The 25,811-nt window shown below is 40.7% G+C and overlaps 1 protein-coding gene across 3 annotated transcripts in view; it reads left to right on the top strand.

Annotated features, from left to right (window-relative positions):
• Nucleotides 1–280: 280 nt before the first annotated feature.
• The window catches only part of LOC139757566 (uncharacterized), a 52,182-nt gene continuing 26,651 nt past the window's right edge, over nucleotides 281–25,811 (top strand). For 2 of the 3 annotated variants that reach the window (XR_011714668.1, XR_011714667.1), the window contains exons 1-2: nucleotides 281–323; nucleotides 898–3,645. Coding sequence is in view for 1 of the 3 variants with exons in the window: in XM_071678171.1 (XP_071534272.1) it covers nucleotides 983–3,645; nucleotides 20,429–20,615 (2,850 nt within the window). In the remaining 2 variants the exon portion in view is untranslated. Of the gene's footprint in view, nucleotides 324–897; nucleotides 3,646–20,428; nucleotides 20,790–25,811 lie in introns of those variants that run through there. The other variant, XM_071678171.1, reaches the window with a different exon arrangement.

Raw genomic sequence — 25,811 nt, 5'->3', positions numbered from 1 at the left:
GTATAGGTATGTATATGTGCGTGTGTGGACGTGTATGTATATACATGTGCATGTGGGCGGGTTGGGCCATTCTTTCATCTGTTTCCTTGCGCTCCCTCGCTAACGCGGTAGACAACGACAAAGTATAATGAATAGATAAATGAAAAAGATATATCTAATGTCCATATTCGCGCGATCCAGACGTTCGCTGAATATTTGCATCGTGGTCGCTGACTATTTCATGCGTTGACGCGCCACATTGTTTTGGTATAGTCGCTGGCTGTTTCATGTGTTGGGAAGTAAACAACTAACTGAGGGAAGTCTCTGCTGGTGTTGGGCGTGGCGTGAGTCGAGGTTTTTCATGTCTGGTTGATTTCTGTTATTGTGTCATGTGCTTCTGTTATACTATTTAACCCTGGAGGTATTCTCAGAACTATTTAACCCTCTGGAGGTATTCTCAGAACTATTTAAACCCTGGAGGTATTCTCAGAACTATTTAAACCCTGGAGGTATTCTCAGAAATACATAGCCATTGCCACGATGCACCACGTCTGTCATCCATTATTTCCGGTACAATTACCGTCTCGGGCATTCAAGTGTTTGGAAGTTGAGATTGGAGTACTTAGTACACGTGGCAGCATAAATTAAAAGATGCTTAATACATTAAAACATTATTTTACTTGGATTAGGTTGTATATGATTTTATACAGAAAACTCTATTGTAGTTAATTGTGATGAGGGACATTGACTTTTTTTTTTTGTATATGAATATCTAACTTACAGTGTACAATAGATATTAGGATTGTTGCATTGTAAGAGTTAACACTCGGTATTTTACCTCTTTGCCTTTTGAGGAACACATATGTATTCTTCATATGTTTTATATATTCTTGATGTTTGAGTATATTTTTCTTTCAGACTGACTGACACATCATGGCATGTGATTCTGGATAATCTGAGCTGGGTTGTGTCGAGCACATCCTTCTTGTCTGTCTTTCTCCTGATGGTGTTCTTGACTTTCACTACCATGTCTCAGGTGCATCCAGACATCCTCTTCGGCAAGCTCTACAAGTGTGTGAATGTGGTAGGACAGAAAGCTATGTGTCATGTAGCTCGAGCTATGTATGCTCATGATGAGATGGATTCATGGCATGGAACAATGACTCTGAGAGAATTTTGTGTCCGTGAGAATATTAATTTAGATTTGGACCTTGTTGATGAAATATATACAGACTCTAATCTTATGGTGGAAGATATGGATATTTCTTTTGCATATTTCCTTATACAAAATGTATGTAAACATTATTACCTGTTAGATTGTCAGAATGAAATTAAGAAACTGAAAAATCTGAGATTCAGAATCGTTCACAAATATGGACAAATTAAGGACACTTTTGAGAACATGGTTTTTGATCTTGAAAGAATCATAGAAGCTATTTATAAAGATGTTGAAAGGGCATTAGACCTGAAGTTTGATGAGCATTTTTCTGATGTAAAAAAGTTGCTTAATGATATTATAACAGAAGAGATACCAGAGGACTCTGAAGTGGCTACCATGAGATATCGTAAAGAATTCCAGGATGACCAGATGTTTCAGATTATCAGCAGTGGTCGTGTTGAACTTGGGAAACATTATGATAAGTTACAGATTCTCAACCCACTAATTGTTCTGACAAAAAAGGATGATTTTAAAGTGGAAAAATTGAGAGTGGACAAGATTTTCACTCCACTGAAGATTGAAGATGAGAAGGATGAAATTGATCTGAAAGGTCTCTTTTCAGTAAAAAAGAATGTTAAGGGGGAGGACAGAGTACCCGTGATGCTGTTGTTCCATGGTCAGGCTGGATGTGGCAAGACTTCTTTATGTCGATATATCATTAACGAGTGGCAGAATGAAAGCTTGAAAATGGACCACCTTGACAGTTTTAATCTCTTGTTCCTTCTTGAGGTTTGGAAAGTATCATCAGAAAGTATTTTACAGTATCTACAAGCTCAGCTGTTGCCTCACACATGTAGAGATTTAAAACCAGATGATATGATATCTTTACTGAAGGATATGAGCATACTGTTTATCGTTGATGGATTTGATGAGAAAAAAAGCATAATCCACCTTATAAGTGATATTTTCAACACATTTCCTGGCAGTCGTGTCATCATCACCACCCGACCTGGTCATTTAGATGACATAAAAAAGGCAGCAAAATACCATGATGTAGATTATCTCTCAGTGGAGATTTGTGGCTTTGATGATGTAAGGCTTAAAGAGTATGCCAAGATGATGTTCAGGGAAATACTAAAAGATGAAAGAGCCTTTGACTGTGACAAAGAATTAGAAAATTTCCTGGAATACATTGATGGAAAAGGAAGAGTGTTACACTCCCATCTGAAGCTCCCATTGACCACTGCTCTGTTGATCCTCCTTTGGACAGAGAACCCAGATTCTGCAAAGATGGTGACCACGGCCACACGCCTTTATCAAGAAATTTTCTTTCTATGTCAGGAAAGGTTGGCTAGACGAATTAGTAAGGATTACTTAGAATATGAAGAACATATGAAATCTATACATGATTTATTACTTTGTCTGGGAAAGCAAGCATGGAGTATGTTACAGGAAGATATTTACAGACTAGAAGGGGAAGCTCAGGATGAAATATGGAGACTCTGCGAAGATAAGAAAATAAACCCTGAGAAGTTCATTTCGTCTTTTCTTATGTTGGCGAATGATGAACACTCTGCCTTTGAGGAAGTAAACTATTACTTCTTACACAAAACACTGATGGAGTACTTCGCTGGAGCATTTTTGGCTTACTCTTTGGAGACAGATAAGAAGAGTTTCAAAAATGTGACACGACCTCTCGGCAGCTGGATTAGGTTCCGGGAAGTTCTTGTGTATCTAACAGGCCATCTGGCAAGTCAAAGAACCTTACACAATAAAGAAGAAGACTTATTTGAACTCTTGATGAACATAGATTATTTTGAATTTAACTTCTGGTGGGATATAGTTTTTGAAACTCGTCCAAATGTAAGAACTACCACCAGTCCTGTGTGGGAAACTCTGAATTATCCTAAATTTGACAGACTCATTGGCATAGAAATGCTCTCACGAAAATTATGGCCCCTTAATTATACAAATGTTGTCTCTGGTTTGAAACTTCTTGGCAGCATTTCATGTTTTCCTTCCCACCTTACAATTGATATTGAGCACAGTAAGAACCCAGAAGACATACCTTCTTTCCTCGAGACATTGCAGAATGTCTCTGAACAGTTAAAACAGAGATTATCTCGTAGGAATTTTAAAGTTACATTGCACCTCTGGGGCCATGATGGGCCTACTCTTGATAGAACTTCAGATTCTTTCTTGCATGCACTGAATCCCTGGGCCAATCTTGAACATTTTACAGGCAGTCTTAAGGAGTATTTTGAATTCTCTAACCATAATATAAAAACTATTCGTTTAACAGTATACACTGAAGAGGCTCTCAGATCCATCTGCAATTTACCTACGTGTGTGAAGGTTCTGCGTGTGACTCTTGAACTTCCTAGGCCATGTGAACCAACAACCCTCCCTTGCCTTGAATACACTGGGGACTTGGAAATCACCTTGATTGACATGAAGGATGAGGATAAGAACTGGATAGTGAATGTGGTGCAAAGACTTGCAAGCAAGTAAGTTATCATTTTAGCTTTTAAGTAAATTGATCATAGCTTTTTTTAAGATCACCATAGTCTTTTTGATTCGCATGATAACCCTGTAGTGTTAGTATTTGTAGCATAAAGCAAATGTGCTCATACGCTCAATTAGTCTTTAAGTATAATTGAATACATTAAGAATTTTATATGCTTTAAATATGTAATTTAGGTATCATGACATTGGATTAATGCCTCACTATGAAGTAAAAGCATTTTTTTAAAATCATGTTTATGAATGGGAAGGTTCCTGTGAGAAGAAATGATATTCTAGACATTCATATTTGTAAAACTTTTCATGCTTTTGTGCTGTTTCCTGCATTAGCAACTCACATCCATTCTCTACCTATCATTTGTAAGACACTGGACACAGAGCCCCTTAATCAGAACCAGGCCTCACAGACTTTTTCATGTTTTCCCCCATCTGCTACATATACCCTGGTTTAGTCCACGGACAGCACATCATCTTTGTATACTACATTGCTCGAATTCATTCTATCCAATGCATGCCTTTCACCCTCCTGCATGTTCAGGCTTTGAGCACTTCTGACATAAATCCTCTTTGTCAACTTCTCTACACACATTCTTTCTTATATCCAAACCATTTCAGCACACCCTCTTCAGCTTTTTTAGCGATATTCTTATTACCATACTTCTCTTGTACCCTATCATTTCTTACTTAATCAAGCCTCCTCACACCACATATTGTCTTCATTTCCAACACATTCATGCTCATCTACACATTCTCATGTGTAGCCTGTGCCTTGATGTATACAACACCATCAAGATTACTACACCTTCAAACACTCCCATGTTCACCCTCCCAGATAGTGACCTCTCTCACCTTACATTCTTTAATATTCCCAGGACCTTCACACCTGCACCCACCATATGACTCATCTCAGCTTCCAAGATTCCATTTCCTTCCAAATGTAATCCCAGATATCTAAAACACCTCACTTCCTTTAAGTTTTCTCCTTCAAACTCACAAGCCATCTAACCTTTATCTTTGCACTGCTAACCCAGTAACTTTGTTTTTATTCACATGTTCTCTTAACTTTCTCAAATCATACATTCTCTGAAACTCAGACACTAACATCTGCAGTATCTCACTTGAATCTTCCACTAGTGTCATGTCATCAGCAAAGAATAACTGACTCACTTTCCAACACCCTCAACAGACTGCATACCTGCCTCTCTCTCTCTCTCTTGACGACCCTCACATTTACCTGCCTCACCACCCCATCCAAAGAGATTGAAGAGCCATGATGCCCTTACACACCCTGGCTGCAGACTCACCTTCACATAGAACCAGTCACCCTTCTCCCTTCATACTCCTTTACATGCCTTATTATTCTGATAACAACTCCTCACTGCTTCTGATAGGTTTCATTGTACACCATATATATGTAACACCTTCCACTAAGCATCTCTATCAACCTTATCCGTTGCTTTCTTCAAATCTATAAATGCTTCATTGAAATCATTCTGTTTCCTTTAGTATTTCTCAAGCACATTCTTCAGAGCAAACTGCTGATACACACATCCTCTTCCACTTCTGATACCACATTGTTTCTTCTTCTCCAATATGGTGTATATATATATATATATATATCTTTTCTTTCTTTTTTTAAACTTTTCGCCATTTCCCGCATTAGCGAGTTAGCATTAAGAACAGAGGTCTGGGCCTTTGAGGGAATACCCAATTCTCTGTTCCTTCTTTTGGAAAATTTAAAAAAAAAAAAAAAAAAAAAAAAAAAATATATATATATATATATATATATATATATATATATATATATATATATATATATATATATATATATATATATATATATAGGTTTGCGGCAGGGGTGTGTGATGTCTCCATGGTTGTTTAATTTGTTTATGGATGGGGTTGTTAGGGAGGTAAATGCAAGAGTTTTGAAAAGAGGGGCAAGTATGAAGTCTGTTGGGGATGAGAGAGCTTGGGAAGTGAGTCAGTTGTTGTTCGCTGATGATACAGCGCTGGTGGCTGATTCATGTGAGAAACTGCAGAAGCTGGTGACTGAGTTTGGAAAAGTGTGTGGAAGAAGAAAGTTAAGAGTAAATGTGAATAAGAGCAAGGTTATTAGGTACAGTAGCGTTGAGGGTCAAGTCAATTGGGAGGTGAGTTTGAATGGAGAAAAACTGGAGGAAGTGAAGTGTTTTAGATATCTGGGAGTGGATCTGGCAGCGGATGGAACCATGGAAGCGGAAGTGGATCATAGGGTGGGGGAGGAGGCGGAAATCCTGGGGGCCTTGAAGAATGTGTGGAAGTCGAGAACATTATCTCGGAAAGCAAAAATGGGTATGTTTGAAGGAATAGTGGTTCCAACAATGTTGTATGGTTGCGAGGCGTGGGCTATGGATAGAGTTGTGCGCAGGAGGATGGATGTGCTGGAAATGAGATGTTTGAGGACAATGTGTGGTGTGAGGTGGTTTGATCGAGTGAGTAACGTAAGGGTAAGAGAGATGTGTGGAAATAAAAAGAGCGTGGTTGAGAGAGCAGAAGAGGGTGTTTTGAAGTGGTTTGGGCACATGGAGAGGATGAGTGAGGAAAGATTGACCAAGAGGATATATGTGTCGGAGGTGGAGGGAACAAGGAGAAGAGGGAGACCAAATTGGAGGTGGAAAGATGGAGTGAAAAAGATTTTGTGTGATCGGGGCCTGAACATGCAGGAGGGTGAAAGGAGGGCAAGGAATAGAGTGAATTGGAGCGATGTGGTATACCGGGGTTGACGTGCTGTCAGTGGATTGAATCAAGGCATGTGAAGCGTTTGGGGTAAACCATGGAAAGCTGTGTAGGTATGTATATTTGCGTGTGTGGACGTATGTATATACATGTGTATGGCGGGGGTTGGGCCATTTCTTTCGTCTGTTTCCTTGCGCTACCTCGCAAACGCGGGAGACTGCGACAAAGTATAATAAAAAGATAATAAATAATATATATATATATATATATATATATAAATCTACAAGCTCTTCACCATTTCCATTTACAACACTGAACACCCCATGCATACCAATTATTCCCTCAACTGCCACATTACTCACCTTTGCATTCAAATCACCCATCACTATAACCCGGTCTCGTGCATCAAAACCGCTAACACACTCATTCAGCTGCTCCCAAAACACTTGCCTCTCATGATCTTTCTTCTCATGCCCAGGTGCATATGCACCAATAATCACCCACCTCTCTCCATCAACTTTCAATTTTACCCATATTAATCGAGAATTTACTTTCTTACATTCTATCACATACTCCCACAACTCCTGTTTCAGGAGTATTGCTACTCCTTCCCTTGCTCTTGTCCTCTCACTAACCCCTGACTTCACTCCCCAGACATTTCCAAACCACTCTTCCCCTTTACCCTTGAGCTTCGTTTCACTCAGAGCCAAAACATCCAGGTTCCTTTCCTCAAACATACTACCTATCTCTCCTTTTTTCACATCTTGGTTACATCCACACACATTTAGGCACCCCACTCTGAGCCTTCGAGGAGGATGATCACTCCCCGCGTGACTCCTTCTTCTGTTTCCCATTTTAGAAAGTTAATACAAGGAGGGGAGGATTTCCGGCCCCCCGCTCCCGTCCCCTCTAGTCGCTTTCTACGACACGCGAGGAATACGTGGGAAGTATTCTTTCACCCCTATCCCCAGGGATAATATACATATATATATACATATACACACACACACACATACACACACATACGCACATACACACACACACACACACATACATATACATACATATGAAAAATGTAAGAAACAATTTAGAAAACAAACAAAGTATAAAAAAAGTATAAAAAAAAAAAAAAAAAAATATATATATATATATATATATATATATATTTTTTTTTTTTTTGCTTTGTCGCTGTCTCCTGCGTTTGCGAGGTAGCGTAAGGAAACAGACGAAAGAAATGGCCCAACCCACCCCCATACACATGTATATACATACGTCCACACACTCAAATATACATACCTACACAGCTTTCCATGGTTTACCCCAAACGCTTCACATGCCCTGATTCAATCCACTGACAGCACATCAACCCCGGTATACCACATCGATCCAATTCACTCTATTCCTTGCCCTCCTTTCACCCTCCTGCATGTTCAGGCCCCGATCACACAAAATCTTTTTCACTCCATCTTTCCACCTCCAATTTGGTCTCCCACTTCTCCTCGTTCCCTCCACCTCCGACTCATATATCCTCTTGGTCAATCTTTCCTCACTCATTCTCTCCATGTGCCCAAACCATTTCAAAACACCCTCTTCTGCTCTCTCAACCAGAGGTAAGTTTGAATGGAGAAAAACTGGAGGAAGTAAAGTGTTTTAGATATCTGGGCGTGGATCAGGCAGCGGATGGAACCATGGAAGCGGAAGTGGATCATAGGGTGGGGGAGGAGGCGGAAATCCTGGGAGCCTTGAAGAATGTGTGGAAGTCGAGAACATTATCTCGCAAAGCAAAAATGGGTATGTTTGAAGGAATAGTGGTTCCAACAATGTTGTATGGTTGTGAGGTGTGGGCTATGGATAGAGTTGTGCGCAGGAGGATGGATGTGCTGGAAATGAGATGTTTGAGGACAATGTGTGGTGTGAGGTGGTTTGATCGAGTAAGTAATGTAAGGGTAAGAGAGATGTGTGGAAATAAAAAGAGCGTGGTTGAGAGAGCAGAAGAGGGTGTTTTGAAATGGTTTGGGCACGTGGAGAGAATGAGTGAGGAAAGATTGACAAAGAGGATATATTGTCGGAGGTGGAGGGAACGAGGAGAAGTGGGAGACCAAATTGGAGGTGGGAAGATGGAATGAAAAAGATTTTGTGTGATCGGGGCCTGAACATGCAGGAGGGTGAAAGGAGGGCAAGGAATAGAGTGAATTGGGTCGATGTGGTATACCGGGGTTGACGTGCTGTCAGTGGATTGAATCAGGGCATGTGAAGCGTCTGGTGTAAACCATGGAAAGCTGTGTAGGTATGTATATTTGCGTGTGTGGACGTATGTATATACATGTGTATGGGGGTGGGTTAGGCCATTTCTTTCGTCTGTTTCCTTGCGCTACCTCGCAAACGCGGGAGACAGCGACAAATCAAAAAAAAAGATATATATATATATATATATATATATATATATATATATATATATATATTTTCCCTGGGGATAGGGGAGTAAGAATACTTCCCACGTATTCCCTGCGTGTCGTAGAAGGCGACTAAAAGGGGAGGGAGCGGGGGGCTGGAAACCCTCCCCTCTCAATTTTTTTTAATTTTCCAAAAGAAGGAACAGAGAAGGGGGCCAGTTGAGGATATTCCCTCAATGGCCCAGTCCTCTGTTCTTAACGCTACCTCGCTAACATGGGAAATGGCGAATAGTTTGAAAAAAAAAAATATATATATATATATATATATATATATATATATATATATATATATGTGTGTGTGTGTGTGTGTGTGTGTGTGTGTGTGGTGTGAGGTGGTTTGATCGAGTAAGTAACGTAAGGGTAAGAGAGATGTGTGGAAATAAAAAGAGCCTGGTTGAGAGAGCAGAAGAGGGTGTTTTGAAATGGTTTGGGCACATGGAGAGAATGAGTGAGGAAAGATTGACCAAGAGGATATATGTGTCGGAGGTGGAGGGAACGAGGAGAAGAGGGAGACCAAATTGGAGGTGGAAAGATGGAGTGAAAAAGATTTTGTGTGATCGGGGCCTGAACATGCAGGAGGGTGAAAGGAGGGCAAGGAATAGAGTGAATTGGAGCGATGTGGTATACAGGGGTTGACGTGCTGTCAGTGGATTTAATCAAGGCATGTGAAGCGTCTGGGGTAAACCATGGAAAGCTGTGTAGGTATGTATATTTGCGTGTGTGGACGTGTGTATGTACATGTGTATGGGGGGGGGGGCCATTTCTTTCGTCTGTTTCCTTGCGCTACCTCGCAAACGCGGGAGACAGCGACAAAGTATAAAATAAAAAAAAAAAAAAATGTATATATATATATATATATATATATATATATATATATATATATATATATCTTTCTTTCTTTCAAACCATTTGCCATTTCCCGCGTTAGCGAGGTAGCGCCAAGAACAGAGGACTGGGCCTTTTTTGGAATATCCTCACCTGGCCCCCTCTGTTCCTTCCCCTGGAAAATTAAAAAGAAAACGAGAGGGGAGGATTTCCAGCCCCCCACTCCCTCCCCTTTTAGTCGCCTTCTACGACACGCAGGGTAAACGTGGGAAGTATTCTTAATCCCCTATCCCCAGGGATAATATATATATATATATATATATATATATGTATATATATATATATGTATATATATATATATATATATATATATATATATATATATATATATATATATATATATATATTCTTTTTCTTTCTTTCGTACTATTCGCCATTTCCCGCATTAGCGAGGTAGCGTTATCAACAGAGGACTGGGCCTTAGAGGGAATATCCTCACCTGGCCCCCTTCTCTGTTCCTTCGTTTGGAAAATTAAAAAAAAAACGAGAGGGGAGGATTTCCAGCCACCCGCTCCCTTCCCTTTTAGTCGCCTTCTACGACATGCAGGTAATACGTGGGAAGTATTCTTTCTCCCCTATCCCCTATATATATATATATATATATATATATATGTATATATTTATTTAATGATACTCTCTCACCCCAACTCTCATTTGCCCTCTTTTTCACCTCTTGCACCTTTCTCTTGACCTCCTGTCTCTTTCTTTTATACATGTTCTGGAATGAGGTAAATAAAGTGCGTAAGACAAAGGAGCAAATGGGAACTTCAGTGAAGGGCGCAAATGGGGAGGTGATAACAAGTAGTGGTGATGTGAGAAGGAGATGGAGTGAGTATTTTGAAGGTTTGTTGAATGTGTTTGATGACAGAGTGGCAGATATAGGGTATATTGGTCGAGGTGGTGTGCAAAGTGAGAGGGTTAGGGAAAATGATTTGGTAAACAGAGAAGAGGTAGTAAAGGCTTTGCGGAAGATGAAAGCCGGAAAGGCAGCAAGTTTGGATGGTATTGCAGTGGAATTTATTAAAAAAGGGGATGACTGTATTATTGACTGGTTGGTAAGGTTATTTAATGTATGTATGACTCATGGTGAGGTGCCTGAGGATTGGTGGAATGCGTGGATAGTGCCATTGTACAAAGGCAAAGGGGATAAGAGTGAGTGCTCAAATTACAGAGGTATAAGTTTGTTGAGTATTCCTGGTAAATTATATGGGAGGGTATTGATTGAGAGGGTGAAGGCATGTACAGAGCATCAGATTGGGGAAGAGCAGTATGGTTTCAGAAGTGGTAGAGGATGTGTGGATCAGGTGTTTGCTTTGAAGAATGTATGTGAGAAATACTTAGAAAAGCAAATGGATTTGTATGTAGCATTTATGGATCTGGAGAAGGCATATGATAGAGTTGATAGAGATGCTCTTTGGAAGGTATTAAGAATATATGGTGTGGGAGGCAAGTTGTTAGAAGCAGTGAAAAATTTTTATCGAGGATGTAAGGCATGTGTACGTGTAGGAAGAGAGGAAAGTGATTGGTTCTCAGTGAATGTAGGTTTGCGGCAGGGGTGTGTGATGTCTCCATGGTTGTTTAATTTGTTTATGGATGGGGTTGTTAGGGAGGTAAATGCAAGAGTTTTGGAAAGAGGGGCAAGTATGAAGTCTGTTGGGGATGAGAGAGCTTGGGAAGTGAGTCAGTTGTTGTTCGCTGATGATACAGCGCTGGTGGCTGATTCATGTGAGAAACTGCAGAAGCTGGTGACTGAGTTTGGTAAAGTGTGTGAAAGAAGAAAGTTAAGAGTAAATGTGAATAAGAGCAAGGTAATTAGGTACAGTAGGGTTGAGGGTCAAGTCAATTGGGAGGTAAGTTTGAATGGAGAAAAACTGGAGGAAGTAAAGTGTTTTAGATATCTGGGAGTGGATCTGGCAGTGGATGGAAGCGGAAGTAGATCTTAGGATGGGGGAGGGGGCGAAAATCCTGGGAGCCTTGAAGAATGTATTGAAGTCGAGAACATTATCTCGGAAAGCAAAAATGGGTATGTTTGAAGGAATAGTGGTTCCAACAATGTTGTATGGTTGCGAGGTGTGGGCTATGGATAGAGTTGTGCGCAGGAGGATGGATGTGCTGGAAATGAGATGTTTGAGGACAATGTGTAGTGTGAGGTGGTTTGATCGAGTAAGTAGTGTAAGGGTAAGAGAGATGTGTGGAAATAAAAAGAGCGTGGTTGAGAGAGCAGAAGAGGGTGTTTTGAAATGGTTTGGGCACATGGAGAGAATGAGTGAGGAAAGATTGACCAAGAGGATATATGTGTCGGAGGTGGAGGGAACGAGGAGAAGTGGGAGACCAAATTGGAGGTGGAAAGATGGAGTGAAAAAGATTTTGTGTGATCGGGGCCTGAAGATGCAGGAGAGTGAAAGGAGGGCAAGGAATAGAGTGAATTGGATCGATGTGGTATACCGGGGTTGACGTGCTGTCAGTGGATTGAATCAGGGCATGTGAAGCGTTTGGGGTAAACCATGGAAAGCTGTGTAGGTATGTATATTTGCATGTGTGGACGTATGTATATACATGTGTTTGGGGGTGGGTTGGACCATTTCTTTCGTCTGTTTCCTTGCGCTACCTCGCAAACGCGGGAGACAGCGACAAAGCAAAAAAAAAAAAATCATTATTTTATTCTTTATTTTGCTTTGTCACTGTCTCCCGCGTTTGCGAGGTAGCGCAAGGAAACAGACGAAAGAAAATGGCCCAACCCACCCCCATACACATGTATATACACACACGTCCACACATGCAAATATACATACCTATACATCTCAGTGTACACATATATACACACATAGACACACACACATATACCCATGCACACAATTCACACTGTCTGCCCTTACTCATTCCCACCGCCATCCATCTGCTGCCAAATCCACTCCCAGATATCTAAAACACTTCACCTCCTCCAGTTTTTCTCCATTCAAACTTACCTCCCAGTTGACTTGTCCCTCAACCCTACATTACCTAATAACCTTGCTCCTGTTCACATTTACTCTTAACTTTCTTCTTTCTTACACTTTACCAAACTCAGTCACCAGCTTCTGCAGTTTCTCACCCGAATCAGTCATCAGCGCTGTGTCATCAGTGAATAACAACTGACTCACTTCCTAAAGTCTCTCATCCACAACAGACTGCATACTTGCCCCTCTTTCCAAAACTCTTGCATTCACCTCTCTAACAACCCCATCCATAAACAAATTAAACAACCATGGAGACATCACGCACCCCTGCCGCAAACCAACATTCACTGAGAACCAATCACTTTCCTCTCTTCCTACTTGTGCATATGCCTTACATCCTTGATAAAAACTTTTCACTGCTTCTAACAACTTGCCTCCCACACCACATATTCTTAATACCTTCCACAGAGCATCTCTGTCAACTCTGTCATATGCCTTCTCCAGATCCATAAATGCTACATACAAATCCATTTGCTTTTCTAAGTATTTCTCACATACATTCTTCAAAGCAAACACTTAATCCACACTTCCTCTACCACTTCTGAAACCACATTGCTCTTCCCCAATCTGATGCTCTGTACATGCCTTCACCCTCTCAGTCAATACCCTCCCATATAATTTCCCAGGAATACTCAACAAACTTAAACCTCTGTAATTTGAGCACTCACTCTTATCCCCTTTGCCTTTGTACAATGGCACTATGCAAGCATTCCGCCAATCCTCAGGCACCTCACCATGAGTCATACATACATTAAGTAACCTTACCAACCAGTCAACAATACAGTTACCCCCTTTTTTAATAAATTCCACTGCAATACCATCCAAACCCGCTGCTTTGCTGGCTTTCATCTTCCGCAAAGCTTTTACTACCTCCTCTCTGTTTACCAAATCATCATCCCTAACCCTCTTACTTTGCACATCACCTCGACCAAAACACCCTATATCTGCCACTCTATCATCAAACACATTCAACAAACCTTCAAAATACTCACTCCATCTCCTTCTCACATCACCACTACTTATCACCTCCCCATCAGCCCCCTTTACTGATGTTCCCTTGTCTTACGCACTTTATTTACCTCCTTCAAAAACATCTTTTTCTTCTCCCTAAAATTTAATGATACTCTCTCACTCCAACTTTCATTTGCCATCTTTTTCACCTCTTGCACCTTTTTCTTGACCTCCTGCCTCTTTCTTTTATACATCTCCCAGTCATTTGCATTATTTCCCTGCAAAAATCGTCCAAATGCCTCTCTCTTCTCTTTCACTAATAATCTTACTTCTTCATCCCACCACTCACTACCCTTTCTAATCTGCCCACCTCCCACATTTCTCATGCCACAAGCATCTTTTGCGCAAGCCATCACTGCTTCCCTAAATATATCCCATTCCTCCCCCACTCCCCTTACGTCCTTTGTTCTCACCTTTTTCCATTCTGTACTCAGTCTCTCCTGGTACTTCCTCATACAAGTCTTCTTCCTAAGCTCACTTACTCTCACCACTCTCTTCACCCCAACATTCTCTTTTCTTTTCTGAAAACCTCTACAAATCTTCACCTTCGCCCCCACAAGATAATGATCAGACATCCCTCCAGTTGCATCTCTCAGCAAAATTACATTCAAAAGTCTCTCTTTTGTCCGCATATCAATTAACACATAATCAAATAATGCTCACTGGCCATCTCTCCTCCTTACATAGGTATACTTATGTATATCTCTCTTTTTAAACCAGGTATTTCCAATCACCAGTCCTTTTTCAGCACACAAATCTACAAGCTCTTCACCATTTCCATTTACAACACTGAACACCCCATATACACCAATTAGATGTTTTGGAAGGATGTAAATAGAGTGCGTAAAACAAGAGAACAAATGGGAACATTGTTGAAGGGGGCTAATGGGGAGGTAATTAGTGGTGAAGTGAGGAGATGGAGTGAGTATGTAGAAGGTTTGTTGAATGTGATTGATGATAGAGTGGCAGATATAGGGTGTTTTGGTTGAGGTGGTGTGCAAAGTGAGAGGATCAGGGAGAATGGTTTGGTAAACAGAGATGTAGTGAAAACTCTGCAGAAGATGAAAGCTGGCAAGGCTGCTGGATGGTATTGCAGTGAAATTTATCAAAAAAGAGGGTGACTGGTGTTGACTGGTTAGTGAGAATATTCAGTGTATGTATGGTTCATCATGAAGTGCCTGAGAATTGGCCAAATGCATGCATAGTGCCATTGTAAAAAGGCAAAGGAGATTATGGTGAGTGTTGAAATTACAGAGGTTTAAGTTTGTTGAATATTGATGGGAAATTATATGGGAGGGTATAGATTGAGAGGATGAAGGCATGCACAGAGCATCAGATTGGGGAAGAGCAGTGCGGTTTCAGAAGTGGTAGAGGATGTGTGAATCAGGCGTATGCTTTAAAGAATGTATGTGAGAAATACTTTGAAAAATAGGTATATTTGTATGTAGCATTTATGGATCTGGAGACGACATATGATAGAGTTGATAGAGATGCTCTGTGGAAGGTATTAAGAGTATATGGTGTGGGAGGTAAGTTGCTAAAAGCAGTGAAAAAATTTTATCGAGGATGTAAGGCATGTGTACAAGTAGGACGAGAGGTAAGTGATTGGTTCCTAGTGAATGTCGGTTTGCAGCAGGGGTGCATGATGTCTCCATGGTTGTTTAATTTGTTTATGGATGGGGTTGTTAGGGAAGTGAATGCAATAGTTTTGGAGAGAGGGGCAAATATGCAGTCTGTTGTGGATAAGAGGGCTTGGGAAGTGAATCAGTTGTTGTTTGCTAATGATACAGCGTTGGTGGCTGATTTGGATGAGCAACTGCAGAAGCTGGTGACTGAGTTTGGTAAAGTGTGTGAAAGAAGAAAGCTGAGAGCAAATGTGAATAAGAGCAAGGTTACAAGGTACAGTAGAGTTGAGGGCCAAGTATATTGGGAGGTAAGTTTGAATGGAGAAAAACAAGAGGAAATGAAGTGTTTTACATATCTGGGAGTGGATTTAGCAGCGGATGGAACCATGGAAGCAGAAGTGGGTCATAGGGTGGGGGAGGGGGGGAAGGTTCTGGGAGCATTGAAGAATGTGTGGAAGCCAAAATGTTATCTTGGAGAGCAAAAATGGGTATGTTTGAAGGAATAGTCGTTCCAACAATGTTATATGGTTACGAGGCATGGGCTATAGATAGGGTTGTGCGGAGGAGGGTGGATGTCGTGGAAATGAGATGTTTGAGGACAGTATGTGGTTTGAAATGGTTTGATCGAGTAGGTAATGAAAGGGTAAGAGAGATGTGGGGTAATAAAAAGAGTGTGGTTGAGACAGCAGAAGAGGGTGTATTGAAATGGTTTGGTCACATGGAGAGAATGGATGAGGAAAGATTGACAAAGAGGATATATGTGTCAGAGGTAGAGGGAATGAAGAGAAGTGAGAGACTAAATTGGAGGTGGAAGGATTAAGTGAAAAAGATTTTGAGCAATCGAGGCCTGAACATCAGGAGGGTGAAGGGTGTGCAAGGAATAGAGTGAATTGGAATGATGTGGTATACCGGGGTTGATATGCTGTCATTGGATTGAACCAGGCATGTGAAACGTCTGGGGTAAACCATGGAAAGTTTTGTGGGGCTTGTATGTGGAAAGGGAGCTGTGGTTTCAGTGCATTACATATGACAGCTAGAGACTGAGAGTGAACGAATGTGGCCTTTGTTGTCTTTCCCTAGCGTTACCTTGCATGCGCGCAGGGGGAGGGGGGGTGCCATTTCATGTGTGGTGGGGTGGTGACGGGAATGGATGAAGGCAGCAAGTATGAATATGTACATGTGTATATATATATGTCTGTGTATGTATATGTATGTATACGTTGAAATGTTTAGATATGTATGTGTGCATGTGTGGGCATTTATGTATATATATGTCCATGTGGGTGGGTTGGGCCTTTCTTCCATCTGTTTCCTTGCGCTACCTTGCTAACATGGGAGACAGGGACAAAGTATAATAAGTAAATAGATATAAGGAAGAAAGAATACTTCCCACGTATTCCCCGCGTGTAGTAGAAAGCAACTAAAGGGGCTGGGAGTGGGGGATTGGAAACCCTCTCTCCTTGTATTTCAATTTCTAAAATGGAAACAGAAGAAGGACCCAAGCAAGGAGTGCTCATCCTCCTCAAAGGCTCATATTGGGGTGTGTGGATGTAACCAAGATGAGAAGGAGAGATAGGTAGTATGTTTGAGGAAAGGAACCTGGATGTTCTGGCTCTAAGTGAAAGGAAGCTCAAGGGTAAAGAGGAAGAGTGGTTTTGGAAAGTCTTAGGAGTAAAGTCAGGAGTTGATGATTGGACAAGAGCTAGGGAAGGAGTAGCACAACTGAAGCAGGAGTTGTAGGAGTATCTGATAGTGTGTAAGAAAGTGAATTGTAGATTGATGTGGGTAAAACTGAAAGTGGATGGAGAGAGATGGGTGATTATTGGTGCTTATGCACCTGGTCATGAGATAAAAGATCATGAGAGGCAAGTGTCTTGGGAAGCAGCTGAGTGAGTGTGTTAGCAGCTGCAAAGCATGAGACCAGGTATTAGTGATGGGTGATTTAAATGAGGTGAGTAACATGGCAGTTAAGGGTATAATTGGTGTACATGGGGTATTCGGTGTTGTGAATGGGAATGGTGAAGAGCTTGTGGATTTATGTGCTGAAAAAAGACAGGTGATTGGGAATACCTGGTTTAAAAAGAGAGATATACATAAGTATTCATATGTGAGTAGAAGAGACGGTCAAAGGGCATTATTGGATTATGTGTAACTTTCTTTGCATGTAAAAGAGAGATTATTGAATGTTAATGTGCTGAGAGGGGCAGCTGGAGAGATATCTGATCACTGTCTTGTGGAGGCGAAGGTGAAGATTTGCGGAGGTTTTCAAAAAAGAAGAGAAAATGTCGGTTAGAAGAGAGTGGTGAGAGTGAGTGAGCTTGGAAAGGACATTTGTGTGAGGAAGTACCAGGAGAGATTGAGTGTTGAATGGCAAAATGTCAGAGCAAATGACGTAAGGGTAGTGGGTTAGGAGTGGGATGTATTCAGGGAAGCAGGGATGGCATGTGCAAAAGATGCATGCAGCATGAGAAAGATGGGAGGTGGGCAGATTAGAAAGGATAGTGGATAGTGGGATGAAGAAGTAAAGTTGTTAGTGAAAGAGAAAAGAGAGGCTATTGGATGGTACTTACAAGGAAGGAGTGCAAATGACTGGGAGATGTATAAAAGTGGCAGGAGATCAAGAGGAAGGTGCAAGGGTTGAAAAAGAGGGTAAATAAGAGTTGGGGAGAGAGAAAATCATGAAACCTTTGGGAGAATAAAAGATATTTTGGAAGGAGGTGAATAATGTGCATAAGGCAAGAGAACAAATGGGTACATTGATGAAAGGGCCTATGGGGGAAGTAATAACAGGTAGCGATGGAGTGAGTATTTTGAAGGTTTGTTGAATGTGTTTGGTGATAGAGTAGCAGATGTGGGATGTTTTGGTCGGGGTGGTGTTCGAAGTGAGAGGATCAGGGAGAATGGTTTGGTTAAGAGAGAAGAGGTAGTGAAAGCTTTGCAGAAGATGAAATCCAACAAGGTAGCGGGGTTGGATGGTATTGCAGTTGAATTTATTAAGAGAGGGGTGACTGTGTTGTTGATTGGTTGGTAAGGATATTCATAATATGTATGGATCATTGTGAAGTGCCTGAGGATTGGCGGAATGACTGCATAGTGCCATTTTACAAAGGCAAAGTGGATAAAGGTAAGTGCTCAAACTACAGAGGCATAAGTTTGTTGAGTATTCCTGGGAAATTATATGGGAGGGCATTGATTGAGAAGGTGAAGGCATGTTCAGAGCATCAGATTGGAAAAGAGCAGTGTGATTCGCTTTGAAGAATATGTGAGAATTACTCAGAAAAACAGATGGATTTGTATGTAGCTTTTATGGATCTGGAGAAGGCATATGATAGGGTTCATAGAGATGCTTTGTGGAAGGTCTTAAAAGTATATGGTGTGGGAGGTAAGCTGCTGGAAGCATTGAAAAGATTTCACCAAGGATGTAAGGCATATGTACGTGTAGGAAGAGAGGAGAGTGATTGGTTTCCAGTGAAGGTCGGTCTGCAGCATGGGTTTGTGATGTCCCCATGGTTGTTTGATTTGTTTATGGATGGGGTGGTTAGTGAGGTAAATGCAAGAGTTTTGGAGAGTGGGGTGATTATGCAGTCTGTCGGGATGATAGGGCCTGGGAAGTGAGTCAGTTGTTGTTTGTCGATGATACAGCTCTGGTGGCTGATTCGAGGGAGAAATTGCATAAGTTGGTGACTGAGTTTGTGAAAGGAGAAAATTGAGAGTAAATGTGAATAAGAGCAAGGTTATTAGGTTTAGTAGGGTTGAGGGACAAGTTAATTGGGATGTAAGTTTGAATGGAGAAAAATTGTGGGAAGTGAAGTGTTTTAGATATCTGGAAGTGGCCTTAGCAGCAAATTGAACCATGGAAGCAGAAGTGAGTCACAGGATGGGAAAGGGGGCGAAGGTTTTAGGAGCAATGAAGAATGTGTAGAAGGAGAGAACATTATCTTGTAGGGCAAAATTAGGTATGTTTGAAGGAACAGTAGTTCCATGAATATTATATGGTTGCAAGGCATGGGCTATAGATAGGGTTGTATGTAGGAGGGTGAATGTGTTGGAAATGAAATGTTTGAGGACAATATGTGGTGTGAGGTGGTTTGATCGAGTAAGTGATGAAAGGGTAAGAGATGGTGTGGAAATAAAAAGAGTGTGGTTGAGAGAGCAGAAGAGGGTGTGTTGAAATGGTTTGGACATATGGAGAGAATGAGTAAAGAAAGATTGACAAAGAGGGTATATATGTCAGGGTTGGAGAAGCGGGAGACCAAATTGGAGGTGGAAGGATGGAGTGAAAAAGATTTTGAGCTGTCGGGACCTGAACATAAGGAGGGTGAGAGGTGTGCAAGGAACAGAGTAAATTGGAACAATGTGGTATACCAGGGTTGAGGTGCTGCCAATGGATTGAACCAGGGCATGTGAAGTGTCTGGGGTAAACCATGGAAAGGCTGTGGGACGTGGATAGGGAGCTGTGGTTTCAGTGCATATGACAGCTAGAGACTGAGTGTGAGCGATTGTGGCCATTTTTGTCTGTTTTCTTGGCGCTGCCTCTGAAGCAGGGGGTAGTGATGCTGTTCCCTGTGGGATGGGTTAGCGCCAGAAATAGATGAAGACAAGCAAGTATGAATATGTACATATGTATATATTTGTCTATGTGCTTGTATATGTACATGTGTATATGATGATATGTATATGTATGTATATGTGCATGTATGGGCATTTATGTATATATGTGTGTATGTGGGTCGATGGGCCATTGTTCATCTGTTTCCTGGCGCTACTTCCCTAACACGGGTAATGGCAGTCAAGTATGATAAATAGACAGATAAATGAATATATTCATCCATACATATGTGTTCCTGGATTCTGCCTGCAATGGCTAATGCTCCAAACAAGAGTGGCATGAAAACTGCAGGAGCCCTATTGAAGGGGGGTCCTGCAGTTACATATGATAATATAAACATGCACATGTAAGCACACATACACATTCAGGTCTCTTCATAAAGATTAGTATTTTACAATGGCCTTATATGTAGACTTTAAGTTTCATTTCGTTTGACCTGTAAGAACATTGGAATATTGCTCTGTTGACAGCCGTGTTTGCCAGCGCCTGTATCTGACGCTCTGTGCATTGACCTTTGAGTCTCAAAAATGGTTAGTGAAGCGTCTAAGTGGAATCATATTTGAGAAGCTTGTCATTGATGCTGCTGATGAACTAGAGGAAGGAGAAAAAAAGGCTCTGCAGAAGATAGCCAATTTTCTAATTGAATGGACTGAGTAAACAGAAAACTTTAAATAACACATGCAGGTGAAAACTAAGAGGTAACATCCATGTGAATATTAGCACCCAATCCCAAATCCAGAATGCATGGGATCAGCCATACCAAATTTTACAGTTTTCCACTCTTGGGGTGGATGTCTGACATGTATAGATAATATAAAGTTAGAATTCATACATGAAGATTATCATTTCCCCATTTACTTGTACTTGCCAAATTATCATTGTTATCAGTTTTTCTAGCACAAATTGTTTGTTTCATTTTCTTATTATGTTAACTGTTACTGGGAGCACTCCTTAGCGACAGGGTTACATTCTTGGAAAACATACAAGAAAAAAAGATTCTGCAATTGGGCCCAGGGATAACTAAAGAAGAGTTTACTTATCATTTTCAGAGCCCTTCAGGTAACTGGGCTCTGGGATGATTCAAGGAAAGTCAGATCTTTTTGTCTTCAGAGGCTTTTCAGGCTGTCAGGCCCTAGTATGATTTAAGAAAAGTCTGATCTGATTTTTAGCTTTCCCAGCAAGGCTGTTGGACAGCAAGATAACTTAAGTGAGGTTAGATCTTCTCATTTTCAGGGCCTCGTCAAGATATTGGGTAATTCAAGGAATACTGGATTTTCAGGGTCCTCACATTATCAGACCCCTTAAAACACTATTGATGCTAGTGTCAGTAGTAATAGTATATGTTGAGGCTACATATAGTGATCTATATATTAGTTGGAACTTACAGTGATTTTGTGAGTAGATTGAATAATTGTTATATATAAATGGCAACTTAGACTGGACATGGAAGTCCAAAAGAATAACAAACTACAGAGGAAAAAGAATGGTGTTGAATTATGGCAGTCCTTCTTCAACAGAATCACCATTTTGAGACAATTTTTTGGTCGAAAGGGGATTGGTCATAGTTTTGTGTTGACCCATGGTCACTTAATGGGGGGGACATCTGCCCCAGTGCTGTATGTGATACCTAGAGTTGCAATATTACCTTGGAATATGTACTAACAGCATGTCAGAAGTATATGCATCTTGGAGTCACATTTGAATTATAGAAAATGAGATAGAGGAAATTGAAACAAGGAAATTTTAGACAATAATGATAATTTAATGTCACTATCATTACTGGCAAAAGCGAGACAATGGACGAGGAATTTGGCGAAGGGAAAGGAAGCAAGTTACAAGGGGAGGTGAGGAATGATCCACAGGGAGACCTGATATTTATTATAGGTTTTAAATGAAGGTATAATACATTCTTTTATTAGATTAATTTTAAGTTTTAGACATCTTTAAAGGAAGGCAAAATATATTTTCTATGTAAATAGTTTAACTTTTGGGATGTCATTTTCATGCTAAAAAATGATGAATGACATAATCTTTTTCATGCTAAAAAGTGATGAATGACAGTCATGTTAAAGCACTTTACTAATCCCACAAAATCTAATTAAGTCACTTAGTCTAAAACTTTGAGGTTTCATTTTGCTAATTAATATCGTATAAGGGACAAAGCAACTTGGTCTTCCTTTATTTTTATGAATTTCACCTTTCTGCATATTGGTAAGTGTAACATGCTTCCTCTTCACAACAGTACACTCAAGCACTTGTTGGTTGCCATTTTAAGGGCAAAAAAAGATAAAGAACTGAGTAAAGCACAGAGCACTAGTACCTCAAATGCTGAGAGAACACTGACAGAAGCAGTGAAAAGAAAATGGAGTGATGATCTTTGGAAATTCGTCCATTGTTTTGACTCCAGGAGTCTCAGATGCGCCATTGCTAGATTTTTTCATTGTTATTTCTGTGTGGATGTTTGGACTGTCTACAGCTGCTTTCAACATAGGTTGAAGGTTTGCATGGTTGAGTGGAATGTGTGACTAAGGAATGATGCATGGAAGTTGAAGGTAGTTCTGGTTTTTTTTTCTTGCTCACCATTTTTCATGTTGCAAGGTAGTGCCAGGAATAGACAAAAAAAAAAAAAAACCTATTTGTTGAAATCAATTTTGAGAGAAAAGATGAGAGCTAGTAAATCCTTAGAGGGGGATGGAATGAAAGGTGTAAAATCTGGCCTAGAGTATTGTGACTTAGATAATGAAAGGTAGATGGTTTGAAAGGATGCCTGATTGCATCAGTACAGGATTGATAATTGTAGAGTTAGAGTTAAGTGTGAAAGGTTAAGAATTTCTGTGATGGTAGCATATCCATCATGAAACAGTATAAATGAATGTATTAAGGATTCCCTCTGGATGGAACTTGAAAGGGCAATATAGAAAGTGCATCTGGGGGAGAAATTATGAAGTGTGTTTGATGACAAGCATTGTTGGGTAGGGGACTAGAGTGGATGAGGGAGTGATGGGTGGGTATTAGGTTCTGAGTAAAAAAGGTTAAGGTGAAAGAGAATTTGGACTGTGTGCAGCATCAGGTATGAGTTTCGCAAATGCAGAAAGATGTTCATTAATATGCTCGTTACAGACACAGGATAGACATGAACAGGCCTGATTTGTTTTTGGTAAGAGCATATGGTAGATTCCTCAATAGGAATGTACCAGTAGAAGTTCAGCAAAGGAAGAGGGAAGAATACAAAATATGTATGCAGAAAGTTAGGAAGCTGATAAAGGAATGCAGAGAAAGTAGATGAAGATTTTGGAAAGAGGTGGAAAGTTTTGGGATAATTAGAAACTGTACCGAAAAGAGGTGGATATGAGAATGGAGATTTCGATGTGAGAAGTAAGGAAGAGGAGTTGCTGAATCAAAAGGAGGAAGTGAAAGGAAGACAGAAAGAGTATTCTGAAGAACTGATAGATGTGGGAGAAGGGGAGGCAGCAGTTGTTACATGCATTGGTATGGAGGATGGAGGGGAGAGGATACAAGTGCAAGGGCCTGTAGCAAAAAGGGAGGTAAGGAGGGCAATAATGAAGCTGAAGGTAGGAAGTGGATAGGATTATGGCTGAAATGCTGAAGTATGGAGGAGAAAGTGTAGTAGAGTGAATACATCTTATATACAATTTAGCATGGAAACAAGGTTGTGCCTGAGGATTCAGTGAAAGCCATTATCGTTCCTTTATTCAAAGGAAAAGGTGCGAAGGATGTATGTAGCAATTATAGGGGAATAAGTCTGTTAAGTACACCAGGGAAAGTGTATGCAAGAATATTAATTGATAGAGTGATGGATGTGACTGAATGCAGAATAAGTGAAGAGCAAGGGAGTTTCAGGAAAGGTAGGGGATGTGTGGATCAGATTTTTATAGTAAAGATGACCATGGAAAAGTACTTAGCAAGATGTAAGGAGTTGCATGCTGCATTTATGGATCTGGAGAAAGTGTATGACAGAGTCCAGTAGAATGCTTTATGGTATGTGATAAGGATATATGGTATAGGGGACAACTGATGGATGGTGTGAAAGATTCTATAGAGGAGCACATGCGTGTGTAGGAGTGGATGGAGAGCTAAGCGAAAGTTTTGGGATACATCTAGGTGTGAGGCTGGGCTGTGTGTAGTCGCTGTGGGTTTTTGATAAGTGTAATAATGAAATAATATATATATATATGCAGGGGAGAAAGAATACTTCCCATGCATACCCAACGTGTAGAAGGCGACTAAAGGGGACGGGAGCGGGGAGCTAGAAACCCTCCCTCCTTGTATTTTAACTTTCTAAAAGGGGGATATATATGTATATATATATGTATATATGGGGTGAATTGGGGCGATGTGGTGTACAGGGGTTGACGTGCTGTCAGTGGATTGAATCAGGGCATGTGAAGCGTCCGGGGGAAACCATGGAAAGCTGTGTAGGTATGTATATTTCCGTGTGTGGACGTGTGTATGTACATGTGTATGGGGGGGGTTGGGCCATTTCTTTCGTCTGTTTCCTTGCGCTACCTCGCAAACGCAGGAGACAGCGACAAAGTATAAAAAAAAAAAAATATATATATATATATATATATATATATATATATATATATATATATACATATATATCCCTGGGGATAGGGGAGAAAGAATACTTTCCATTTATTCCCTGCTTGTCGTAGAAGGCGACTAAAAGGGGAGGGAGCGGGTGGCTGGAAATCCTCCCCTCTCGTTTTTTTTCAATTTTCCAAAAGAAGGAACAGAGAAGGGGGCCAGGTGAGGATATTCCCTCAAAGGCCCAGTCCTCTGTTCTTAACGCTACCTCGCTATCGCGGGAAATGGCGAATAGTACGAAAGAAAAAATATATATATATATATATATATATATATATATATATATATATATATATATATATATATATATATATGTATGTATGTATGTATGTATGTATGACTCATGGGTGCCTGAGGATTGGCGGAATGCGTGCATAGTGCCATTGTACAAAGGCAAAGGGGATAAGAGTGAGTGCTCAAATTACAGAGGTATAAGTTTGTTGAGTATTCCTGGTAAATTATATGGGAGGGTATTGATTGAGAGGGTGAAGGCATGTACAGAGCATCAGATTGGGGAAGAGCAGTGTGGTTTCAGAAGTGGTAGAGGATGTGTGGATCAGGTGTTTGCTTTGAAGAATGTATGTGAGAAATACTTAGAAAAGCAAATGGATTTGTATGTAGCATTTATGGATCTGGAGAAGGCATATGATAGAGTTGATAGAGATGCTCTGTGGAAGGTATTAAGAATATATGGTGTGGGAGGCAAGTTGTTAGAAGCAGTGAAAAGTTTTTATCGAGGATGTAAGGCATGTGTACGTGTAGGAAGAGAGGAAAGTGATTGGTTCTCAGTGAATGTAGGTTTGTGGCAGGGGTGTGTGATGTCTCCATGGTTGTTTAATTTGTTTATGGATGGGGTTGTTAGGGAGGTGAATGCAAGAGTTTTGGAAAGAGGGGCAAGTATGAAGTCTGTTGGGGATGAGAGAGCTTGGGAAGTGAGTCAGTTGTTGTTCGCTGATGATACAGCGCTGGTGGCTGATTCATGTGAGAAACTGCAGAAGCTGGTGACTGAGTTTGGTAAAGTGTGTGGAAGAAGAAAGTTAAGAGTAAATGTGAATAAGAGCAAGGTTATTAGGTACAGTAGGGTTGAGGGTCAAGTCAATTGGGAGGTGAGTTTGAATGGAGAAAAACTGGAGGAAGTGAAGTGTTTTAGATATCTGGGAGTGGATCTGGCAGCGGATGGAACCATGGAAGCGGAAGTGGATCATAGGGTGGGGGAGGGGGCGAAAATTCTGGGGGCCTTGA

Source organism: Panulirus ornatus, chromosome 27 (assembly GCF_036320965.1).
Source record: "Panulirus ornatus isolate Po-2019 chromosome 27, ASM3632096v1, whole genome shotgun sequence".
Lineage (NCBI taxonomy): Eukaryota > Metazoa > Arthropoda > Malacostraca > Decapoda > Palinuridae > Panulirus > Panulirus ornatus.
This window is presented reverse-complemented; position numbering and strand designations above follow the sequence as displayed.